This window comes from Canis aureus, chromosome 10, assembly GCF_053574225.1.
Source record: "Canis aureus isolate CA01 chromosome 10, VMU_Caureus_v.1.0, whole genome shotgun sequence".
Lineage (NCBI taxonomy): Eukaryota > Metazoa > Chordata > Mammalia > Carnivora > Canidae > Canis > Canis aureus.
The window spans coordinates 12,736,504-12,757,764 of NC_135620.1; the positions used below are offsets into that span (position 1 = coordinate 12,736,504).

The 21,261-nt window shown below is 40.2% G+C and overlaps 1 protein-coding gene across 2 annotated transcripts; it reads right to left on the bottom strand.

Annotated features, from left to right (window-relative positions):
* Positions 1 to 635: 635 nt before the first annotated feature.
* LOC144321972 (protein FAM170A-like) lies at positions 636 to 15,035 on the bottom strand. Of its 2 annotated transcripts, none has more exons than XM_077911354.1 (8): positions 14,785 to 15,035; positions 13,046 to 13,180; positions 11,541 to 11,618; positions 9,023 to 9,136; positions 6,390 to 6,524; positions 5,143 to 5,259; positions 2,870 to 3,906; positions 636 to 1,712 (listed from the first exon to the last, which is right to left on the bottom strand). In XM_077911354.1, exons 1-7 carry the CDS (start codon positions 14,852 to 14,854, stop codon positions 3,221 to 3,223), a joined length of 1,335 nt encoding a protein of 444 aa, XP_077767480.1. In that variant the 5' UTR covers positions 14,855 to 15,035; the 3' UTR covers positions 636 to 1,712; positions 2,870 to 3,220. The 2 variants fall into 2 exon arrangements, with proteins under 2 accessions (XP_077767480.1, XP_077767479.1); XM_077911353.1 differs by having other exon boundaries at positions 11,481 to 11,618.
* Between the last annotated feature and the right edge of the window lie 6,226 nt (positions 15,036 to 21,261).

Consider the following 21,261-nt stretch of genomic DNA (forward strand, 5'->3'; position numbering starts at 1 on the left):
ACAAATCATGTATTTTCTGTTTTTTTTAACTTGTATAAACTTCAGCAAACAGATCAGGTTAAAATAAACCAATTGAGTAGACAGAAGCAGTTGGATATCTTCTGTCATTCTTCCTGTTTCTGGCAGATGAAGGGACCCATTGATAGGATTATGTCAGGGGAATGAGTCCCACATTGGGCTCCCCACAGAGAACCTGCTTCTCCCTCTACCTATGTCTCTGCTTCTCTGTATGTCTCATGAATAAATAAAAGCTTCAAGAAATTAATCAATAACTTGAAACTTTCTAAAAATTATTTTAAATATTAGACATAGAAACCAAGGCATTCATTAAAATACATATATACACACTTGTATGTATTCATATATACGTATATATGTCCCAAAAGTCAGCCAGCAGTTTCAAGCTTTAATGACTTCAGAAGTGCTAAGCTAAAAATGATAGACCACCATTTGAAAGTTGAACTATTTTAATTTCCTTTCTCTTATATAGTTTTGTGAACTATAAAGAACATTTTAATTTTTTTGTTTCTGTCCCTCCAGTTGAAGACAAGCAAAGTGACAAAGAAAAATTAAAATTAATCTTTGAAAATACACAATTAAAGTGTAAGTTATAGGCAAATAATTCAACATGCAAATTTTACTTTTAAAAACTTTTTTATTTTTTATGTTTCTAAAATTAGTAAGCTTAAAACTGGATTATGACTTTGGGGCACCCTTGTGGACACACATTTGATCATCCCTGATGAGGGTGTTCCATCCTCTCTCCTATGACTGTATATCAAGTGTTTGTAAACATACATGTGCCCAGAAAAGCCAAGCAGGGTATTTTCTTTGCTTTTGTTTCATTTGTGCAGTAGCTTTTCCTCTCTCAGTAATAAGAATGTCTGTCCCCCAGTCAAATAACCAGGCAGGTGAACGTATTAGAGAATGACACAGAGAAAGATATATGTGCATATAAAGGAAAGGATATAGAAAAATAAGTAAAACTGTTAACAAAGACTACACTGGCGGGAAACTTGTGGGTGCAAGTACAGGGGAGGAAGGGTATGGATTACGATCTACCACATAGTCAGAGTCTTCAGGCACATATTCATGGATATAAGATGTCGAGGAGGGAAATAAGTTAGATGGGGTGAAAAATCTATAGCCAGGCTGGAGAGTAAGACTATGAGCCAGGTGTTCACACCTGCAGTAAATGCAAGGGATTTGAGAAGCCGCAAGCAGAACTCAAACTAGATTCTTTGTCAAGTTAGCAGTCTCCTCCCCCGAATCCTGCCAAGCTGTCATCAATCTTCTGCTCCACTGGTGAAAGCTCTAGGTAGGAGAAATGTGTTTCCACAGTACTAACATCTCTAGCAATACCGCCCTCTTCCCCACAAGGCAATATTGCAGGGATTTTCAGCGGTGCCTGACTCTGGCAGGGTGGGGGAGAGTCAGCAGGAGCAGAGACTCTTTCCTCTCAGGGCTCCTGAGGGGCTGGTATTCCCCGCATTCCTTGGGCTTCTCAGGCCTCTCTGTGGATATTTTCTCCAGAGCTGGGCACCACATTTCTCCAGGTAACTGGGAGCAGCTGCAGAGGATCAGGTACATCCATCTTTAGCCGGTCCTCCCTTGATGCTATGGGACTCATGAAAACGTCTGTACTCCCATCAGACTGCAGGAATGTGCTGGATACTGTTGTTTGAAATCTTTGGGGTGATGGGTCTGTGTGGCTGTGAGAAAACCAAAGCAGAGAAGAGGATCATTCAGTGAGGAAGGCAGCTTTTCTTATTTTTATGATAAATGTTCATTCGCTCTACATGATTCAAAAGATTCAGGGCAATTCCCAGGCTCCAATCTAACTGACTTTTGGACCCCAGAAGATGAGCCCTTCCTATATCCCATTGACTAAAAAGCCATACTCTCTCTCATTCATTTTCAACGTCTTTGCAACTTCGTCTACGTTTAACCCCTCTACTGACCTCTTAGAATAAGGCACTCGCAGCTGTAGGGAGAATAAAGAACAAGATATGGGAATTGCGAAACTTCATAAAAGAATATGGGGATCTTCCAGGAAGCAACACATTAAAAGTTGCCAGAAATCAGGGTGCCTGGGTGGCTCAATTAAGCATCCGACTTGATTTTGGCTCAGGTCATGATTTCAGTGTTTTGAGTCTAAGCCACGTGTCAGGTTCCTTGCTGGGGGATCCTGCTTAAGATTTTCTCTCTCCCTTCACCAACACCCCCTCCATCCCCAACAACCCCGGTTGCTCTAAAAGAAAAAAAAAAAAAAAGGCAAGCCAGAAATGCCAGAAATGGTCCACAGCAGAAGAGTAGCTTCTTTGTCTCTCTTCTCCAGTTGCATCTGACACTTTAAAGGAAGCAGCCAGAACTACTGGCTCCTAGGATATATTAAATAGGAGTCCTCTGGTTGTTTCTCTCAAGTGGTTGTAACTCCCTAGCAGGTCCTTCCAGGTATGAAACTCACAACATGACATCTGAGATCTCACCCTCACCCAGGAAAAAGGTGGGACTGTGACTAGCCTTCATACTAACCCTTGTCTATCTCTGCTCTGCCCTTGAAAGGGAGGTAGGCCCAGGGCTAAGACTCCTGTGACACCTGGTTTATCTAAGGAATAATGGGCTCAGGCTTCTCTGCCCTACTTGACTAGTCTTGTCCTTACCCGTCTCCTCAAAGGCATAGGAAGGAAGCAATCTCATTAATTCATCATCAATCAAGAATTCCACCCCAAGTATATATTCCTCTGAAGAAAATTATGCATCATAGTTATTATAGAACCCAGGGAGACATTGCTGGTGGATGAACCTTTTCTCAGAACCCTGAGTCCCAGGCATCCTCGAGGTGTTCTCCTAGCCCTAGGGCCCTCACCTCTTTGACCATGTGGCCTCCAGCAGTCCCTGCTTCCAGGGAGTCTCCTTTTTTCAGTGTAGTTGTAGAGAGGATATGCTGGTGTACGATGCTCTTTAGACTGCATGTGAGTGTCTTGCTGTTCCGCATGGTGAGACCCACCTTCTTCTCCTCCTTCTTGGGAGAGCAGTGGATAGAGTGGAAAGGGGTCCTCTGCTCCTGTTGCTGCTGGTGCACTGGTATTGGCGGGGTGGTAGATGTGTATAAATAGAGGTGGGTACGAGGGTTGTTTAGAGAAGATAAAGAAAGCCCCTTGGTAGAGTCTGGTTTACTCTACTTTCCCTCTCTCAGGGGCTGCAGAGAGTCTGTTTATTAGCATGAAGACATGTTCATGCCAGAAAGATGTTCTTTCTGGCCTCGGTGTGTTCTCTTCCCGGTATTCTCCCCCCTTCTCTTCTTTGCCCTGTTCTTCTTGCTCTTCAGCCAAGCTAAGGCCAGATGTAAAGTATGGCAGCTAAAGCCCTCAGTGACCCCATGCTGGACGTGCTCCCGTAGGGCCTCTAAGCTGGGGAAGACCCGGCAGCAGCCCATGCACCTGAAGCCACTATCGAGGGCCACAAGCCATTCGGGGGTCTTGGCCCTGGAACATTCCTCCACAGCTGGAGTCTCTGCTGGGCTGTCAGCCTCCTCCTTTGCCTCTTGAGCTTCACTGTTCCAGCTGGACTCACTGCCAGTTAGGAGTTCCTTCGTACACACATGAGACGGGGTGACTTCTGTATGGACCTTTTCAGGAAAGGCCATTTCTTCTAGTCTTGCCTTCTTTGAGGGAGGCTCCTGCTCTTCCTCTGAATCACTTAAGACAGCCACCCCCCTTTTCATTTGGACATGCATGTAGTAAATTTTCATGAGCCTTTCCTTCTGTGGTTGTACTGAGGGCTCAGAGGGCTGAGTACTACTGACCAGATGGAATGGAAATGAGACATATGGAAAGGGCGAAGAAGTCTCATGTTGCTCAGATTGTCCAGGATGAGAAACATCTTGGTGTTTTTGATGGCTTCCTACGAAAGAGAATTTCAAACGTAAGACAAATAGAGTCTGTATGTGACGTCCGGAGGTGTCAAGGTGGCCATGAGAATATTCCCATGCAGATGTGTGGAGCAGAAGTCTGTACACATGTGGTATTTCGGCATTCTATGAGTGGTGTGTTTTATTTGAGGTGTGTACCTGCTATAACTATGCGGGGATGTGGGTGTAGTGTGTCTTGTGGACTTGCATGTGTGTTTTGGGACACATCTGGTTGAACACTTCCTTTAAGATTTTATTTATTTATTTGCGAGAGAGAGACAGAGAGTGAAGAAGCAGAAGGAAAGGGACAAGCAGACTCCTTGCTGAGCGTGGAGTGTGACATGGGGCTGGATCTCACTACTTTGAGATCATGACCCGAGCTGAAACCAAGAGTCGGATGCTCAAATGACTGAGCCACGCAGGCACCCCTGGTGACTGTTTCTGATGTTACTCAGAGGTGACAGTGAATGAGTGTGTGCATGTGTGTTACATAGTGTGACAGAGCATGTGAACAAGTGCGGGGATAATGCTGTTTCCTGTTGACACTGTAGCTTAGAATGCCAGCAGAAGTGACCTGAGCTCCTGAAATATGCCGCTCTGTGAAGTGCCCGAGTCTTCATGAGTGAAGTGGCATGTGGATGAGAAAGGCTGTACATGAAAGTCCATCCTCCTCACGGTATATCCATTTTCTGCAGTTTGGCTTAGTGTGAGGGAGTTAAAACAGGTGATCTGTACAAGGGGTTGTAAAGGACTTATGGTATTAGTGTGTGAGTGGATGAGTCTGACTGTGTGAGGGAATGAAGGGACAAGGGTGTAGCTATGCCATGCCAGAGAATGGGAAAGTGAATGAGGAAGGAAGGCAAGGAGAAAAGGAAGGAGAAATGGGACCAGAACTGGTAGGAAGGAATACAGATGCAGGAGTGTGGGTGAGGATGAGTTCATGCACCTCTGAGGGGGAAGGGTGTGATGAAATGTCCACACCACTGCGGAGCTCTACTTGACCTGAAGCTACAACGGTGACTGGGTCCTCCCCCTGAAGCTACACTCCCTTTCTGTTCCTCTGCAGGGGCTTCAGTCCTAGTCCCTCTGCCCTGAAGCCCTCTTCTGCTTTCAAGGGGAGAATAAGATAAGTCAGGCTTGGGCTGAGCAGCTCAGTTGTACCTGCTGTCTCTGCTCAGAGGCGACCTGTGTATTTCCCTCACCGTCCTCTTTAGCGAGGATAAACTTACCAGAAGGGGAGATGCAGACGTATTCTGAGGAAGAAGACTTTTCTCCTGCAATCTCACTGCCAGGAGAGACCACATATGACTCAGGCTGAGGCACATTCTCTTGGTTCTTCCAGAATTCTGGGGAAAGGATTAAAAACAAAACAAAACTCTGAGATATGGCATCTTCTGGAGTCTGTGTCAACTCAAAGAGCTACACTGAATGGATATTATTAGTTAGACATCATTACCACACATGAGACTTAACTCTCATAGAAACTAAGGTGACTTTCTTCATTGAAATGCTACGATTTTCAGGTGACTTTATCTTTTAAAACTTCACTTACTCCTAAATATAACTAAATAATAATTAGTAAAACTGTGTTTATAGTGAATGACCATGATATTATCTCGTGAGATTTCTGGACATGTGTAGAGAGTATTGGACACTTAGAACCATGCCTGTAAAACAGTATGCAGTCACTAAAGTAGGATATTCTCAGCTTGGTTTTCCTTATAGGACACTGTGCAATGAGGGGGCATGGGGTGCAATTTTATAAAGAATTCTGCATGTGTATCTCTCTACGTATGTACTGATATCTGGTATCTATCTATAAACCCTTAAAAACACACGGAGGAGGTATGGATGGATAGATGGATGGATGGATGGATAGATAGATAGATAGATAGATAGATAGATAGATAGATAGATAGAGGGCAGCCCCAGTGGCTCAGTGGTTTAGTGCCACCTTCAGCTGGGGGTGTGATCCTGGAGACCCAGGATCCAGTCCGACTACAGGCTCCCTGAATGGAGCCTGCTTCTCCCTCTGCCTGTCTCTCTCTCTCTCTCTCGTTCTGTGCCTCTCATAAAAAAAATAAATATAATATTTACAAAAGATAGATATATAATATACAAATGCAGGTAAAATGAATTTTCAAGGTTCCCGGGGAACCCTGGTGCTGGAAATGTTCAAATTAAGACTTCACGGTCATGGCCCAAACTTCCTTTCCGAAAATATATTTCCACATTTCTCTTAGATATTTTATCTTCTCATTCAGATCTTTTAAGAACTTCTTCCAAAGAAGACAGGGATGCCTCCCTGGTACATTTCTGCTTATTAATTAGGAATACAGACCTTGGACAGTCCTCGTGAGAAGGGGTCCTTTATGGCATTGCGGGGCATAGGCTCGTAATTCTAATTTTTGGCTAACATGCTGCCTCACCTCCCTGCCTGATTTCCCCCCAGTCCCTCCCACTCCCACCATATTACCTCTGTCAAAGAGCTTGTCTGCAGGAGAGATACGGGAAATATATTCTGAGTCTGAAACTTCTGCCCTCTGGCTGTGGCCTTGGGCCAACCCAGAGGGTCCAGAAAGTAGAATGTCTTCATCTGTGTTTAAGACTTCTGGGAAAGAGAAGGACAATCAGATAGATGATATCTTTGCCTCCATTAAACATTCGAGAAATACCATGTATAATAACACACACAGCACGTGTTCCCAGGAAGATTATAGTCTGGCTTCTATCCAAAGGTCTAAAATCTAGGTACCTAAAAATATTTGCTGGAATGAAATGTCTGGTTACCTAAGAGAGCATGAGAGCCCTAGGTTGTTTTCTGCAGTTGATCAGAGGCTCAAATTCTTGCCTGGCACATGGTAAGGTGCCCATATTATTTGTTATTACTACTCCATTTACCACAAGAATAAATGCAGAGCAGGTATGTCAGTACAGGTCTTCAGTCTGCCACCTGTGGTTTATGATACCGAGGTCCTGCTGCCTCCGGGGAGGGTTAGGATTTACAAGAGAGAAATGACAGACTGCGATCTGTTGGCCTCCTCTTCCACATATCTGCTCCTGTGCTCCAGGGACCTCACCTGAGGGCTCTGCTGCACAGCTCTGCAGGACTGGAGACTCCAGGGGGATCCCCAAAGCTGACTCCAGACGGCACTTCCAAGCATGGGCACAGCTCAACTGTCAGGAGCTACGGACTGGCCAAGTGACTCAGCTGTCACTTGGCCTAGGTAGTGGTGTCATCTTCCTCATGTTCCACACACATTGTTCTGATCAGCTTTTGCCTCTATACTTACCATACTCATAAGCCTACCACTAAACTTTCCCAATTAACAGCTAAATTCTAAGTTGTTGATTGTTTTCCTAGTAAAATATGTATATTTCTGGGATCGGGTTTTACCTCTATCATGAACTTCAACACATCCCGAAAATCGCCAGTTAGTTTTTCTTCCTCTTAATCTACATTTCCAAACTCAACACTCAGTAAATAGGTAAATTTCTGTTCCTGATAAAATAACTCAAACATATTAAGTCTCTTCCTATGTTTAAAAAGTTTTTTGAAGCTTATACCCAAATTTAACTTCACAAAATGCACCTACTTTGTCTCTTAGGTCACTGGAGAGTATCTGGTAGGTCATGTTATAGGCATGAGATAAGTCAGTGGGGGGTGGATTATTTTTTAGAGACGTAGTATGTGTACCGTGTTCGGTGACTACTGTCTGATTGTGTACGTGTCTGTCATGTTTCTTCCACAATTTTACGTAGGAGGCGTACGGGTGCCATGGCCATTCTACGTAAAGGTAGCATGAGCATCATATATTAGCGGATGGTACAGCATAATCCCGTATATGTAAAGGTGGTATGAGTGATCTGGGTGTCATGTACTACTGAGGTTCAAGTTGTGACATACTGTCTATTTGATTTATGAGAGAGATATGGACCTGCGTAATTTTGTGAGATCTGTTGAGATTGTGAAAGTGCTAGGATAGAGGCAAGGTTAGAGGCAAGACCTCACACGAGGTCCTAGATTGTGGAATTACATGAGGGGCCTAAGCAACTTGGGACAGAGGAGTTTTACACGATGTTATATGATTGTGTGGCTTTGTTCCCTGTTAATGTGAAATATGAAGTTCTACAAGAATGAGATTATTTGTGTGAGTTTGAGATGATAGTATCTAAGGAATGACATTAGAGAAGGAAAACTTGAGGAATACATATGCTGCAAAATGAGTTGTGAAGGTTCAAGATATGAGGATCTGAATTTATGAGTCTGTCTGAGAGTATAAGGAAATGGGAGCAGAGGGATGCCTGGGTGGCTCAGTGGTTGAGCACCTGCCTTTGGCTCGGGGCATGAGCCTGGCTTCCCGGGATTGAGTCCCACATTGGGTTCCCTGAGGGAGCCTGCTCCTCCCTCTGCCTATGTCTCTGCCTCTCTCTATATGTGTTTCTTGTGAATAAATGATTAAGATCCTTAACAAAAAAAAAAAAAAGAAAAGAAAAAGAAAAGAAAGAAATGGGACCAGAGAATGGGAAATGAAGAGACAAGTGTCAATAGGGGTAACTGTGAGAGGACTTTGTGCTAAGACTAGTAGAGTGTGTGATGGAATAAATATTCCTGTGTGCTCATGAGGGTTAGGAGGTTGTTGGAGAAGAATCGAAGGGTCTCTTTCAAATCTCTGCCCCTTCTTCCCCCATGAAAGGACATATGCTAAGGAGTTCAGTCCTCTCTTAGCGAAAAAGCAAAATCTACAGGTTCCTTCTTGGATGCCCTATCTGTTCTTTGCTGTCCCATTTCACACCAGCTGTCAGAGATTTCTCCGAGAGATCTGACATTTCTTTAGACTCCACCTTTGCAAACATGGCCCTGCACTTATGGATATTTGTCCTCTCTGAGATTCCCCTTGAATCTCCAGGCTTTGTTTTATATAGATGCAATGAACATCTCCTGGAGAGAAAAAGACCTTGTGTTATCCCTCTCATCTGGACATGGGCTTGGATCACTTTATATCTCTCATCTATGAGTCTGTAAATAGAAATGCTCAGCTGGAGCCTCAGCCATGCTTACATCTCCCTTTGCCACTACCCACCTCCAGTTCACACATCTCTACTTACCAGTATTCTTATTGTCAGAGGCACAGGGGAGGTCACTTGAGACAACGGCACTGTGTTCTTCCTGTGAGGTACTCTCACCAGGCTGTGGTGTATCCTTTTGCCTCTTTAAGATTTCTGTAATTTGAATTAGAATTAAAAAGATATATCTAGTGTTTCATATATTCAGTGCAGTTGTATTGCTTACTCTGTGTCAGACACTCATGGATAGTATAGTCTCTTTTCTGGCCAAAGCTCCAAAATAGAAGCATTCGACCATTTTTACTTTTTCCCAAGTGCTCATGGCTAGCTGGATATAATATATGTACATTGTCTTTATTGAGGTCGCTGCGGTGTGTCTTGAAATTGTGTCATCACAGTGTACAGTCCATATATTTTAGTATTTGTTTCCCTGACTATACATACGTCACTGTGTCTCACGCATTTCATCAGAAGATGCCCATATCCTATCTGCAGAGTCCATAATGTTACCTTTAAGGCCCAAGGGACTTTGCAGATATTATTAGATTAAGGACCCTGAGATGGGAACATATTTGGGATTAGATGAGGGGTCCATATGCCGTAGTTTAGACTTCTGACCTCTACAACCATAAGTGAATAATACTTTTTTGTTGTCCTTAATCCACTGTTTGCGGTAAATTGTTAAAGCCTTCGGTAGATGATAATAAATGCTCCACATACTCTGGACTGACTAGGGGATTTACAAACGGGCAGGCTCTATTTACCTGATTTCCTTTCTTTTCTGAGCGTAGAGTTGTTTATTTGAGTCCATGGTGCCACCCATTCTTTGTGCAAAATAAGGAGCTTAGAATACTTGAGCTCCCAGTCATGTTGTATGTGACTGTCATCCTGTACTTCAGTTACATCTGTTTGGTGGATTATCTGCGAATCAGTGATTCCTGGTTTGGGTGTGGAAATCATCAAAACCTACTGGCATTCAATCACAGACTTCTCAGCTCACCTTCCGTTCCTGGCTTCCATTTCATCTTTCCAAATACGTTCTGTGTTTTCAAATTTTTTATCTTTTATGTTTTCTACTTTTTTATCTGAAACCTGTCTTTTTTTCACCCTTCTTTTCTTTATGATGTGACTGTTCTTTTCATCCAGCACATTATGTTATATTGTTATTAGATAATTGCTGTGGATATGGTCACTGCCTGACAGATCACCATTCTTTTGAAAGACGGTGTGCTTCTCCCCAGTTGCTTTAACATCTTTGTTATTGAGGTTCTGAATATTGGCTTTAGTGTCCTTAGTTTAGTGGGGATTTATTTTTGCCATTTCTGTAACGAGCTCCCTAATAATGTTTCCTGATTCTAAGGGTTTGTATCTTCCAGAGTTCTGAAAAAAAAATCTTGGCAATTACTTCTTTATCTGTCTTACGTTCTCTGTTTTATTCTAAACAAGCATTAGTTTGATATGTCATACTTTCACATTTTATCCTCATTTATCTTAATCCTTTTTTCATATTTCCAATGTATTGATCACTCTGATTTATATTTGTAAGTAATTCCCTGGCTCTAGCCTTCAGGTCACAAATGTTCTTTTCCTCTGACAAATGTGATGTTTAACTCATCCACATTTTTTATGATTTCTAGAACATTATTTCTCATTTCAAAAACTTGGTTTTTTAAATCTTTTTATTGATAGTGCTTTATGTTTTTACTCGTTTAATAACTGTAAACATTCTTATTTACCATTCCTATTGTTTAATTAAATGATTTTCTTTGAAGCTAAATCTTAGTGTTCATTGTGTTTGCAGAATCTGCTTTAGATATTGTATTTTGTAGTTTTACATGGGGAGCTCATGTTCAGTAAGTCATTACCTATAAGACTCTTTTACATGGATGACTAACGATTCAGAGCTCTTTCACATTTCCTCAGTGAGAAATTACTAGAGTACTGCAATCTTTGGTTTAATTTTACATTAACTCTTCGCTTGTAGGTTTAACTGACATCACAGCAATTCTGGATACATCCCTCAATAAATGATATTTTCCCCAAAATGAATGCACAGAGTTTCTCTCTACCATCTGATAGTGAAAACTGTTTTTTTTTTTCTTTTTGTTTTTGTTTTTTTAGATTACTTACGTTTAATCATGAGAGACAGAGAGAGAGAGAGAGAGAGAGACTGGCAGAGAGAGAAGCAGGCTCCACGCAGGGAGCCCGACATGGCACTGGATCCTGTGTCTCCAGGATCAGGCCCCTGGTTGAAGGTGGCGCTAAACCACTGAGCAAACCGTTCTGCCCCATGAAAACTGTTTGTATTCAGTTCCTAGTGAGGATACAAGAACAAGAGACTCAGATTCCCAAATAAGAGATGAGAATAAGATTATAACTGGGTCTGATGTGTTTCTTTCTCCCACTAACTGAGAGATGCTGAGCTGGGTGTCTACCAGTCTGTTCAGGCTCCCATTGCCCTAATCTTCCCAGACTTTGCTTGCCTTTCTTTTCCCCTTACCAGTAGAAGACAGATGACTCAAGGAGGAATAACAGAAGTATTCTGATTCAGAGGATTCACCTTTTGCCTCAGGGACCGCAGTATTGTCTTCCAAAGAGTGGCCAGGTGGTGGATCACATTTGCTTGATTTTAAGATTCCTAAAAAATTGAATATAAGTCAGAAAAACAGCTGATTCCATTCTGTTCCCCCTCCTATACTCTTCGCCCTAACCTATTCTTCCCATTGATTCTATGGAAATACTTTGTTCTGAACAGTAATCTTTAGTTTGGGCAGAGAATTGGTATCTTTCAGCATCCTATTCTTCTATTTGGATCCTCTACTATGGGTCCTCATATTCATTCATCTTGGTTAGAATTTTCAGTACCATTTGCCTTCCTTTATATTTGTTACATTTTTATCCTCTGCATTCTACCTCCTAGAGATTTACTGCCTCAAAGGAGACAAAATCTTAACTTTTGAAGAACACATTCTTTATTTTTATGTCAATGTCTCTCTTTCCATGCTAACCAAGCTCGTTGCTCATTAGTTAATTGCTGAAAATCATCATCACCTCTTATGGATATGTCTGATATGTGCATTACATACCTACTGTGGCAAAACTGTGTGATGGGTGCAATGTGCTTTGTGTCTATATGTTCCTAACATGTTGGTTTAAACAGAGCTAGGGCTTAAAGTGTAATTGATTTGGTGCTTGTGAATCTGAATATGAGATGAATTTTGTGTAAGTGATAATGGTATGTACGCTTTCTGGGTTTCAGTTTAGCACATATCCATGTGTACAGATTCTGCGTCCTATGTCTACGGATTTCAGTGTTTATATTTTGTTATAGGACTTAATATTCTCTTCGAGACTAGACTTGACATATTTGTGAAATATAAGGGAAGAATGAAATAACATTAGAGGATGTAAAAATCAAAGGTTTTAAGAGAAAGAATAAATGAACTTCGAGACTATATTTATATTAATACATATGCATAGATATAATCTATATTTATATTTAAATTAGTTATATTAGATAAATTTCCCAGATGTAATGGTGAGTGAAAGAAACCAGACAAAAACTATACATTGTATGCTTCTATGACATTTAAAAACAGGGATAACTAAGCTTGGGTTTTAGAAGCCAGAAAAATTATCTGTGTTTGTGTAGCAGGAACAAAAACATGGCATAGAGAATTGAGGTGCATATGGAAATTATAAGGAAATGAATGATGAGAATAAGGAGTGCAGAGAGTCTGCACCGGGATAACATATGTGCTTTTGCTGGTTGATACTGACCTACCCTTCCATGTTTCTCTGGTAAAATTCTCATACCCAGACCCTCTCCCACCATTTCCTCAAATAAAACACTGCTCTCTGCTGATCTTTTTGGGATTACTCCACTCCTTTTAAGTATTTTTCCCTTGCAACTGATGATTTCTACCACTGGTCAGAGAAGAAGACAGAGATACAGTTGGAGTTTCTTTCTGTTTTGGTCAGCCTTTCATCAACTGATGATCAGAATCACTCAGTTCATCTCTGGCTTCTACCTAGATTCCATTTTATTCAATAAACTCTCCTTACCAGCACCAGTGAGCTTTTCTTGGGAGGAGGTGCTGAAGCATTCTGAAGAGGAAGAAGAGTCCTTTTCTGTCTGGCCTGAAGTTGAGGCCACTGCGCTTTGTTCATGCTGTAGAACTTCTTCTACATTAGTACTTGCTGAGAAATCACACAAAAATAATAAAGATGTGGCCCATGATTGGTGTTTGCGAATTTATCCATCCATTAAACAAACAAGAAGAGTATAAACAAGACACGTTTAGTGAACACACATAGCCTCCATTTTCATGGAGAGCATAATATGGTTCATTTATTGTGTTTCTATCAGGAGGAGTTGGGTTTGTACAATGTTTCTTGTAACTGGAGCAGAAAGTGCAAGCTATCTCCTTTCTACCTGGACATACTACTAGATTGTATTTATCAGCATCTCTTGCGGCAGTTCTGACAATGGGATTAAGTTTTTGAAAATGGAAAATGAGTGGAAATGACATGTGACCCTTCCAAACAGAACCAAAAATACCTCTTCTGGGTCCCTCCACGCTCTTCACTTTTCCAGCTAGTTGGGATGTTGATAATCCAGGGTCTATTTTAAAGCTCAGGTTGATGATAGCAAAGATTCTATCAGCCCTGGAGACTTGCCATATTCCATTTTTATATACTCTGAATTGTTATATAAGCAAGAAACTGATTCATTTGTGTACTAGTTACAAGGGCCAAATCTACTCTCACTAATGATGTAAGGACGTAATGTGTTTTTGAGAGGCAAATAATTGGATCTGGTACAGAGTAAGTGGACAATTATATTTGATATTAATTACCTTTTCCTGGCATACTTATATTCTATATGTGTGTATATGGGAAACACAGTTATGAGTACATGTTTTCCATGTCTCATACTTTACACTCAATAACAACTCTCAACACGGACTAATTTTATTGCAGGTAAAATACAGATAACCTCACTTTCCAGGCTTCTCTCCCCAGAAAGCACATATATTGTTGGAAATATCAAGTCCTCTTCCCAAGTAGGAGTCAACACTTGTAACTTCAGGGTTAGCCTTAATCTGCCCTCCCCCAACTCCCCAGCACTGAACAATGGTTTCTCCTCCTAGATGTTACTTGTTTACTTTTAATTTCCATAGCAACCAGAACTACTTCAGTTTTCCATTTCTTCAGAAACAATCTCCTCAATTTAACCATTATCATTAAACAGTGGTATATGTACATATTCTGCCCTTTTCTTGCATTTTAGATAGGAACCCCGCATTTACATTCTCATAGTCTGAGACAAAATTCTTTTTTGCTTCTGAGTAAGTAAATTCTGACTTTATACTCTCACCCCTGTACAACCAGTTTCAAGTGCTCTTTTAAAAATTTCTCCTTACTTCTATGAGCCACATTTTCTTCTTCATTAACAGGAGAAAGTACTACTGGAAAACTTATAATAACATCCTATACTACATCAATGCCCTTAGGCAGAAATAAAATATAGGAAAATACAATTTCCACAGAAAGAGTACTAATCAGCCACTCACTAAGTCTGTAGCGCAGTAACCCAGAGTGACATAGAGATGGCACAGGTCTTAAGCTGCAGAGACAAGGTTTTGGTCACTTGAATTTTCTCTTGACTCTCAGAGACTATCTGAGCCCTCAGAAAGACTAGCATATGTACACATCCCTCCCCCACTTCCCTTCTTCTCTCCTCCTTTCTTTAGAGGCAGTTCCTTGTCACCCTGTGCTCAGAGAAGATGCTTAACACATACCTTTTGACCTCTTGACAGTTTGGGGGGAACTTGTCCTTTCTAGATGCTTCCTTTTTCGTTTCTGCTTCATGGTTCACCTCTTCAGAGAGTGACTCCAATCAGTACCTTTCTCCCTGAAACTCAGCTCAGAGAGTCGGCTAACAATAACGAAGAATCAAACTAGTTCACTTGTACACTCACGAACAACAAATCAGTAGAGAAACTACTTCCTCACTAAATCACTGTCCTGACCAGTGCTCAACATACCAACAGGGCTATTATGATGCAAGCCAGCATCAGTGTTCTGTGACCTAGGGATTACATCAGCACACACCAGGAACCCTGCTGATACTCACAGGATTCAAGGACTGCCACAACTCAGACTAGAGCCATTGCTTTCATCCACTGGGAACTATCATCAACTTGAATTTGTGTATCTTGCACTTGACATCAAAACAAGAGAAAAGAGGACTTGGATTAACTAAAGAACATTCTTTCTTGTGTCTACAGTAACCACATCATTGAATCTCCCCACAGAGAAGGCAATACCTGAGACAACTAGGGTTTAACCATGCCTGAATGATAGAAAACAATTCACATTAGATCTTATTAGTAATATTATTTAACTTATGTGAAACAGTTATAGCTTTGGTATATGTGAGTGTATAGGTGTGGATTTGAGGGCATTTCATAATTCTATACAACCCTAAAATGTTTTGAATTTTCCCCCACCACTGGGAATAGGCTCGTGTATTTTTACAACAAGCCACTGTCTCTTTTGCTATTCTTTTCCTAATTATTTCCCAAGAGGTTTGGAGAAAGGGAAAACCCCTAGATTTACATTCCCTGGCCCTCATAATGAATCCTCTTCTGGTCAAGCCTAGAAGTCTCATTCTCCAGGCATCTGTTCCAGGCCCCAGTTTATGTCCTCTGGAAACAGCTGGGCTCTGTACAGAGTCCAAACTCTGTGGTTAGCTCCATCCCACCTCCCATCCACCACTGCATACACCCCCCTCCCTCAGAGACAATCTGTATTTACCTTTATTTATCAGATACACTAGAACCAGGCCATGGTCTCGAGCCTCCTTCAGTCTTCTCTGGCCCCAGTGGGTGCTGCCTCTGTACATTCCCTTCACTTACTAGAGGCTCAGCCTCTTAGAGTCACTGAATGGCAGGCACATTCATCAAGAATGCTTAGCCTTCTTACCGATCAGAGAAAGTAAAAACAAAAATTAGATACTATTTTACATGTATCACATTGGTAAAAGTTAGGTCAAACTATACACATGATTATAAGGATATGGGTTTAAAAAAAACAAATCTTCATGATCTAAAATGTCTTCTGCAGCCATGCTGAAGAACAATTAGTCAACATATTATAAAATTAAATAAGCATATAAGCCATGATCCTATAATCTCATTCTTTAAAGGGACCATTGCAAGACTGATACTAATACCATTATTTATATTAGCAGGGAGCTGTCATGTTAGTTTAGTTTCCAACTTCAGAGGAATGGGTAAGCAAAGTGTGGTAGGGACATATGACAGAATTCATTGCCAGGGATAGAAGTCAAGCCCCTTAAAATACATGCCTACAGAGCAGAGCACCAGGAAGGAACTGGCAATCAGAGATTAAAACAAAAACAAAAACAAACAAAATATAATCAATGAAATAACCACAAATATTTCCTTGACCAGACTAGTGACTAAGGAGATTCATGAAATTAAGAGTGAATACATTTTGGAGGAAAAAAAAAAAAAAGAAAGAATTCCACCCAAAAGTAAAATGGCTCAGATTATGTCCAGATCTAAGGAAGAATTGTTCTAAACATCCTTTACTGTGTTAATTCCCTATGTCTGCTACAGTAAAATAGAAGAAATTAGTGACTTAAAATAAAAATTTATTATCTCACATACAGTTCCAGAGGCCAGAAGTCTGATACGGATCTCACAGCCTGAAATCAAGGTGTTAGTGGCACTGGTTCCACCCAGAGGCTCCAGGGGAGAATCTGTTCTCTTTTCTTTTCCAGGCTTTCAAGGCTGCCTGCATTCCTTGGCTCTTGTTCCCTTCCTTCATCTTCAAACACATCACTTCAACAACCGTTTCCATCGCACATCGCTATTCTATTTTTCTCTTACTCCCCTCTGCTAAGGATTCTTTTTATTATATCAGCCCCACACAAGCAATCCAGAGTATTTCTCTCTCAAAATCCTTAACTTACTCCCTTCTGTGAAGGCTCTTTTAACACTTAAAGTAACATATTCAGAGGCTCTAGGGATTGGGGGAGTGGACATCTTCTTCCAGAGGCAGGGAGAGTGAATATGTCAGCTACCACAGCAAGACAAAAACAAAGCATGTCAGAGTAAATTCACTCCCAGAATAAAATATGGTGAGGTAAGAATACAAATTCCAAATTAAACAAGAGTAATGGGGTGGGAGGTGGGGAGTGGGGGCAAGACCCATTAACTATATTAACACACTGAGTAAAACTAAACAGGACAAAAGAAAGGAAAAATCCCCAGTTTGAAATTAAACATAACCCAAGGAACAGAAGAACAATGGCATGAGAGTTCTTCATGCCATAGGTTTTAAGCAACTATATTCCCCAAAACAAGAGCTCTAGGACAAGATGACCAGTCAATGCAAAGTTATGAAAATGGATAATTCAGAGCGGAGGGAAAAATAAAGACACTAAATAAGGTCAAAATGGGACCAATATACAAGTTAGAACCTGAAAGAAGAAAGATTTCAATGTGAAAAACTGGCATATTGATTTGAGGTAAATGTAAAGGAAAGAGATATATAATTAATTAGGAGACAATGAATAAAAAAGAAAAGCCACATGCTGATACATAACAAAGAGGTTAACAAATAAATCAATTAATCGAGATATAATATCCATAGAATACAGGAAGAACTGAAGCCACAAATGAAAAGGGTATATATTTTTTCAGGAAAAAAAAATGAGATTACAACTTACAGAAATTTATAAATCCAAGTTTTATATATATCTTAAAAGAAACAAACAAAATTCTTCAGGTACCCTCGTAGAAGAAGCAAGTCCCTTGTAAGGGCTTAACATTAAGCTGGCTTCACCAATCCATAAAGCAAAATCTATTGCTTGAAAATAGTATAGTAGTATCTGCAGGTATTGAAAGAAAGAAGGTGTGAAACTGAGATATTCTTTGTAGCCAAGTTGTTTTCAAGTTCAAAAGCACCTGGCAGACATTGTCAAATGTGTGTCAAATGTTTTTTCTGGGAACACGTGTGTTCTAAAAGAGTCATTGCTGAGAAAGTCAACTTTGTGACAAAGCCAACTCAGAAATGCTGTGAAGAAAAGACAAGTGTGATACTCCGTGCCAAAAGACAGTGGGATTTCTTTTTTTAAGATTTATTCATTCATGAGAGAGAGAGAGAGAGAGGCAGAGACATAGGCAGGGGGAGAAGCCCTGAGCCAAAGGGAGACACTAAACTGCCCAGCCACCCAGGCATCCCAAGACAGTGGGATTTTGAAGCACACAGCAAAGTGTGATGGTAGGAGTGGAGTAGGAATTGACTGACATCGTTTTATTATAGTGTTCCTACAAGCAAAGTTTGGGTTTCAGGGCCTTCAAGGGCCAGGCCATGTCTCTTTCTCTGACTTTCTGTGATCCTGTTTTATCTTACCATGTGCTCCCACAATGTCAAAACTCTGATAGTACCTCTGCATGATTGTTTCCTATCTCTGTGCTTTTGCCCAAACTCTTCCTCTTCTGAGAACTCATACAAAATCTGGGGCTTAACTGTCATTGTATTTAGTACAATAGATGGTTGGCTGGTCAACTTTCAAGTTTTCCAGGGCAGGAATTTCAGTGTGTACATACATCTCTGTCTTACAGGGTAGTGAGTGTTCCGGGTATCCTCTCAGAAGTAAAAAACAAGACAAGAAAACCATAGATAATCAGAAAATTTTAAAAGCAAACAGAATTCTCAGAAATACATCATCCATGAGCCTTAATTGAGAAGGCATACAAAAGGGGCACCTGGGTGGCTCAGTTGGTTAAGTCTGCCTTGGGCTCAGGTCATGATTCTCACTCATCCTGGGTGGGTCCTGGAGTTGAACCACCCACCTATACCTTGGCTCTCTGCTCAGCGGGGAGTCAGCTTCTTCCTCTTCCTCTGCCCTTCCTCCCCACTTGTATTCTCTACTCTCTCAAATAAACATAAAAATCTTTAAAAGAAAATAAAAAGCATGCAAAAAAAAAAATAATATGACAATGAAATCCAGCCAACTCAGAGATGACTTTTTAAAAACTCCTTAAATACTATGAATATTGTAAAATGAATGGGGAAGAGCAGTGAATCCATCTAAATACAAAAAAAAAAAATAAAATAAAATAGATTATGGTTACAGAAGAGAATGCATGTTTACAAAATAGAAAAAGGTACAAAATCTGAAAGAGAAGAGGTGAGTACAAATGCTTTACTTTCATCTTAAATGGCAGGATTAAATTGATACTATCTAAGAATAAAATTTAAAATTTTAGCTATCTCAATATGTTTTAACCTTTATTCTTAATCACAGGAGTATTTTATGTATTAATAAATGTGTTTTTATGAAACATTTAAAGTTCAACACTGTCAGCTTAATTCCTATTTCATTTTTTGATGAGTTCAAGTATAGTTACATTTAATATTTACTTAATTGTAGCGTAATTCAATTTGTTCCTCTTTCCATCCACCATTTATTTATGTATCTATCCATCCATTTATCCATCCAGGTGTATACAGGCATAACTGAAGGTACTCAACTAGCTTGACATTCAACAGATGTTGAAAATGATTACATTTTAGTAATTTGGAGTAATTTTTAAGAACTTTTGAATTCCCATTTTAACATGCAGTACTCATGCGAAAACACTGAATTCATCCTAAAAGTCAAAATAATGTAAATCTGGGGGAAATAGTTTGCAAACTTGGGATAATTAGTTTATGATTCCTTTCTCTGAGTACTTCCTCTTTTTAAAGTACTTCTGCTTAATAATATGTAGTCACATTCTTCAAAGTTTCCAAGTTTTAAAGGAGTATAACAGCCTTGATAAACATTTTTATGTGACTGTCCTCTTATAAACAAAGATGGAATTTATGTGATAATGGATTAAATACTAGTATGTGAGATATCAACTAAAAATAATGAAAGCAGAGCAACACCTTCAATAACATTACTAATCTCATTAATCTGGTACATGATCCAATGATAGTGAAATGCATATGAATATAATTATGTAACTAACTGTCTCCTGAGGCACTCTGTCCCGAAGTCGTTCTCACAGGTCAACACTATTTATTTACTTATTAATTTTTACGTAGGCCCTCTAACATTTAATAGTAATTTGCAAATTCTTCTAAATGGACAACTACAGTTATACATAGAACTAGGTGAGTCAATAATAAATTGCCTCATACTAACTGTTTAAAAGGAAAAAAAATCCTCAAGAAATAAACGTCCATCAAAATGTAAACCCTAGAAGAGTTGGATCTATGAGCTACCTTGTTAACTGCTGTAACTCTACTATCAGTGATATTAGTAGATATTTGAGATTTATTGAACAGAAATATATCTAAATCCGGGATGCCTGGGTGGTTCAGCAGTTGAGCGTCTGCCTTCAGCTGAGGGCATGATCCCGGGATCCAGGATCGAGTCCCACATTGGCTCCTTGCAGGGAGCCTGCTTCTCCCTCTGCCTATGTCTCAGCCCCTCTCTGGGCCTCTCATAAATAAGCAAATAAAATCATACACACACAAACCCACACACACACACATGTTTGTGTTTCCAGTGACGCCTTTCTTAAATTTTTAAATTTTTTAAATTTTTTTAGTTTAAATTCAATTAGCCAACATATGATAATACATACTAGTTTCAGATATAGTGTTCAATAATTTACCAGTTGCATATAACAGTGCTCATCACATCATATGTCTTTATTAGTCTTAATTTCTTTAACTTATTGGGCTAGATAGTTTAAAATGGCTAAGAGCAAAATCTCAGGTCAATTGAATTTCCTGGAAACTGTCTTAATTTACAATTGAATGAGAGTGTAGGTATTTGGCACGTGGCCCATTAATGTTAAAACGCTCAACTGAAGTAGATAGTGTTATATTTTCTTCTCTTGGTTCCTCATTTTGGTGTCACCTCGAAAGGACAAGCATTTATCTCCACACCTCTTTCACGGCCAGAACTAGTATGAGGCACCTCAGACACACAAGTCAAGGAGAATTGGACTTGCCAAGATTCCCAAATGAAGCAGTTCTTTGGATTTTGTGGCCTGGGAGTCTCTTTCTCTCACCATCTTCTCGGCCCTCTCATTTTCTGCTGATTTCTTCTCTGACAGTGTATGGAGAGAGTGACTGGCAGTTTCTCTCTACAAGGCAGTTTTACTTCAGAGAAGAAACGTGACAGTGATACCGTAGAGTATTAATAATACTTTAGTCAGAATATTTTGCAATTAAAACATTCA

What these genes read in the sequence shown, in the direction of transcription:
- LOC144321972 (XM_077911353.1), bottom strand. Translation starts at nt 14,854, where the DNA reads ATGAAGCAGAAACGAAAAAGGAAGCATCTAGAAAGGACAAGTTCCCCC. An exon ending in AGAAAAGCTCACTGGTGCTG is followed by an intron (nt 11,619 to 13,045) that starts GTAAGGAGAGTT and finishes TCAATTTTTTAG; the next exon opens with GAATCTTAAAATCAAGCAAA. An exon ending in CTCTGACAATAAGAATACTG is followed by an intron (nt 6,525 to 9,022) that starts GTAAGTAGAGAT and finishes TCTCTTTCCCAG; the next exon opens with AAGTCTTAAACACAGATGAA.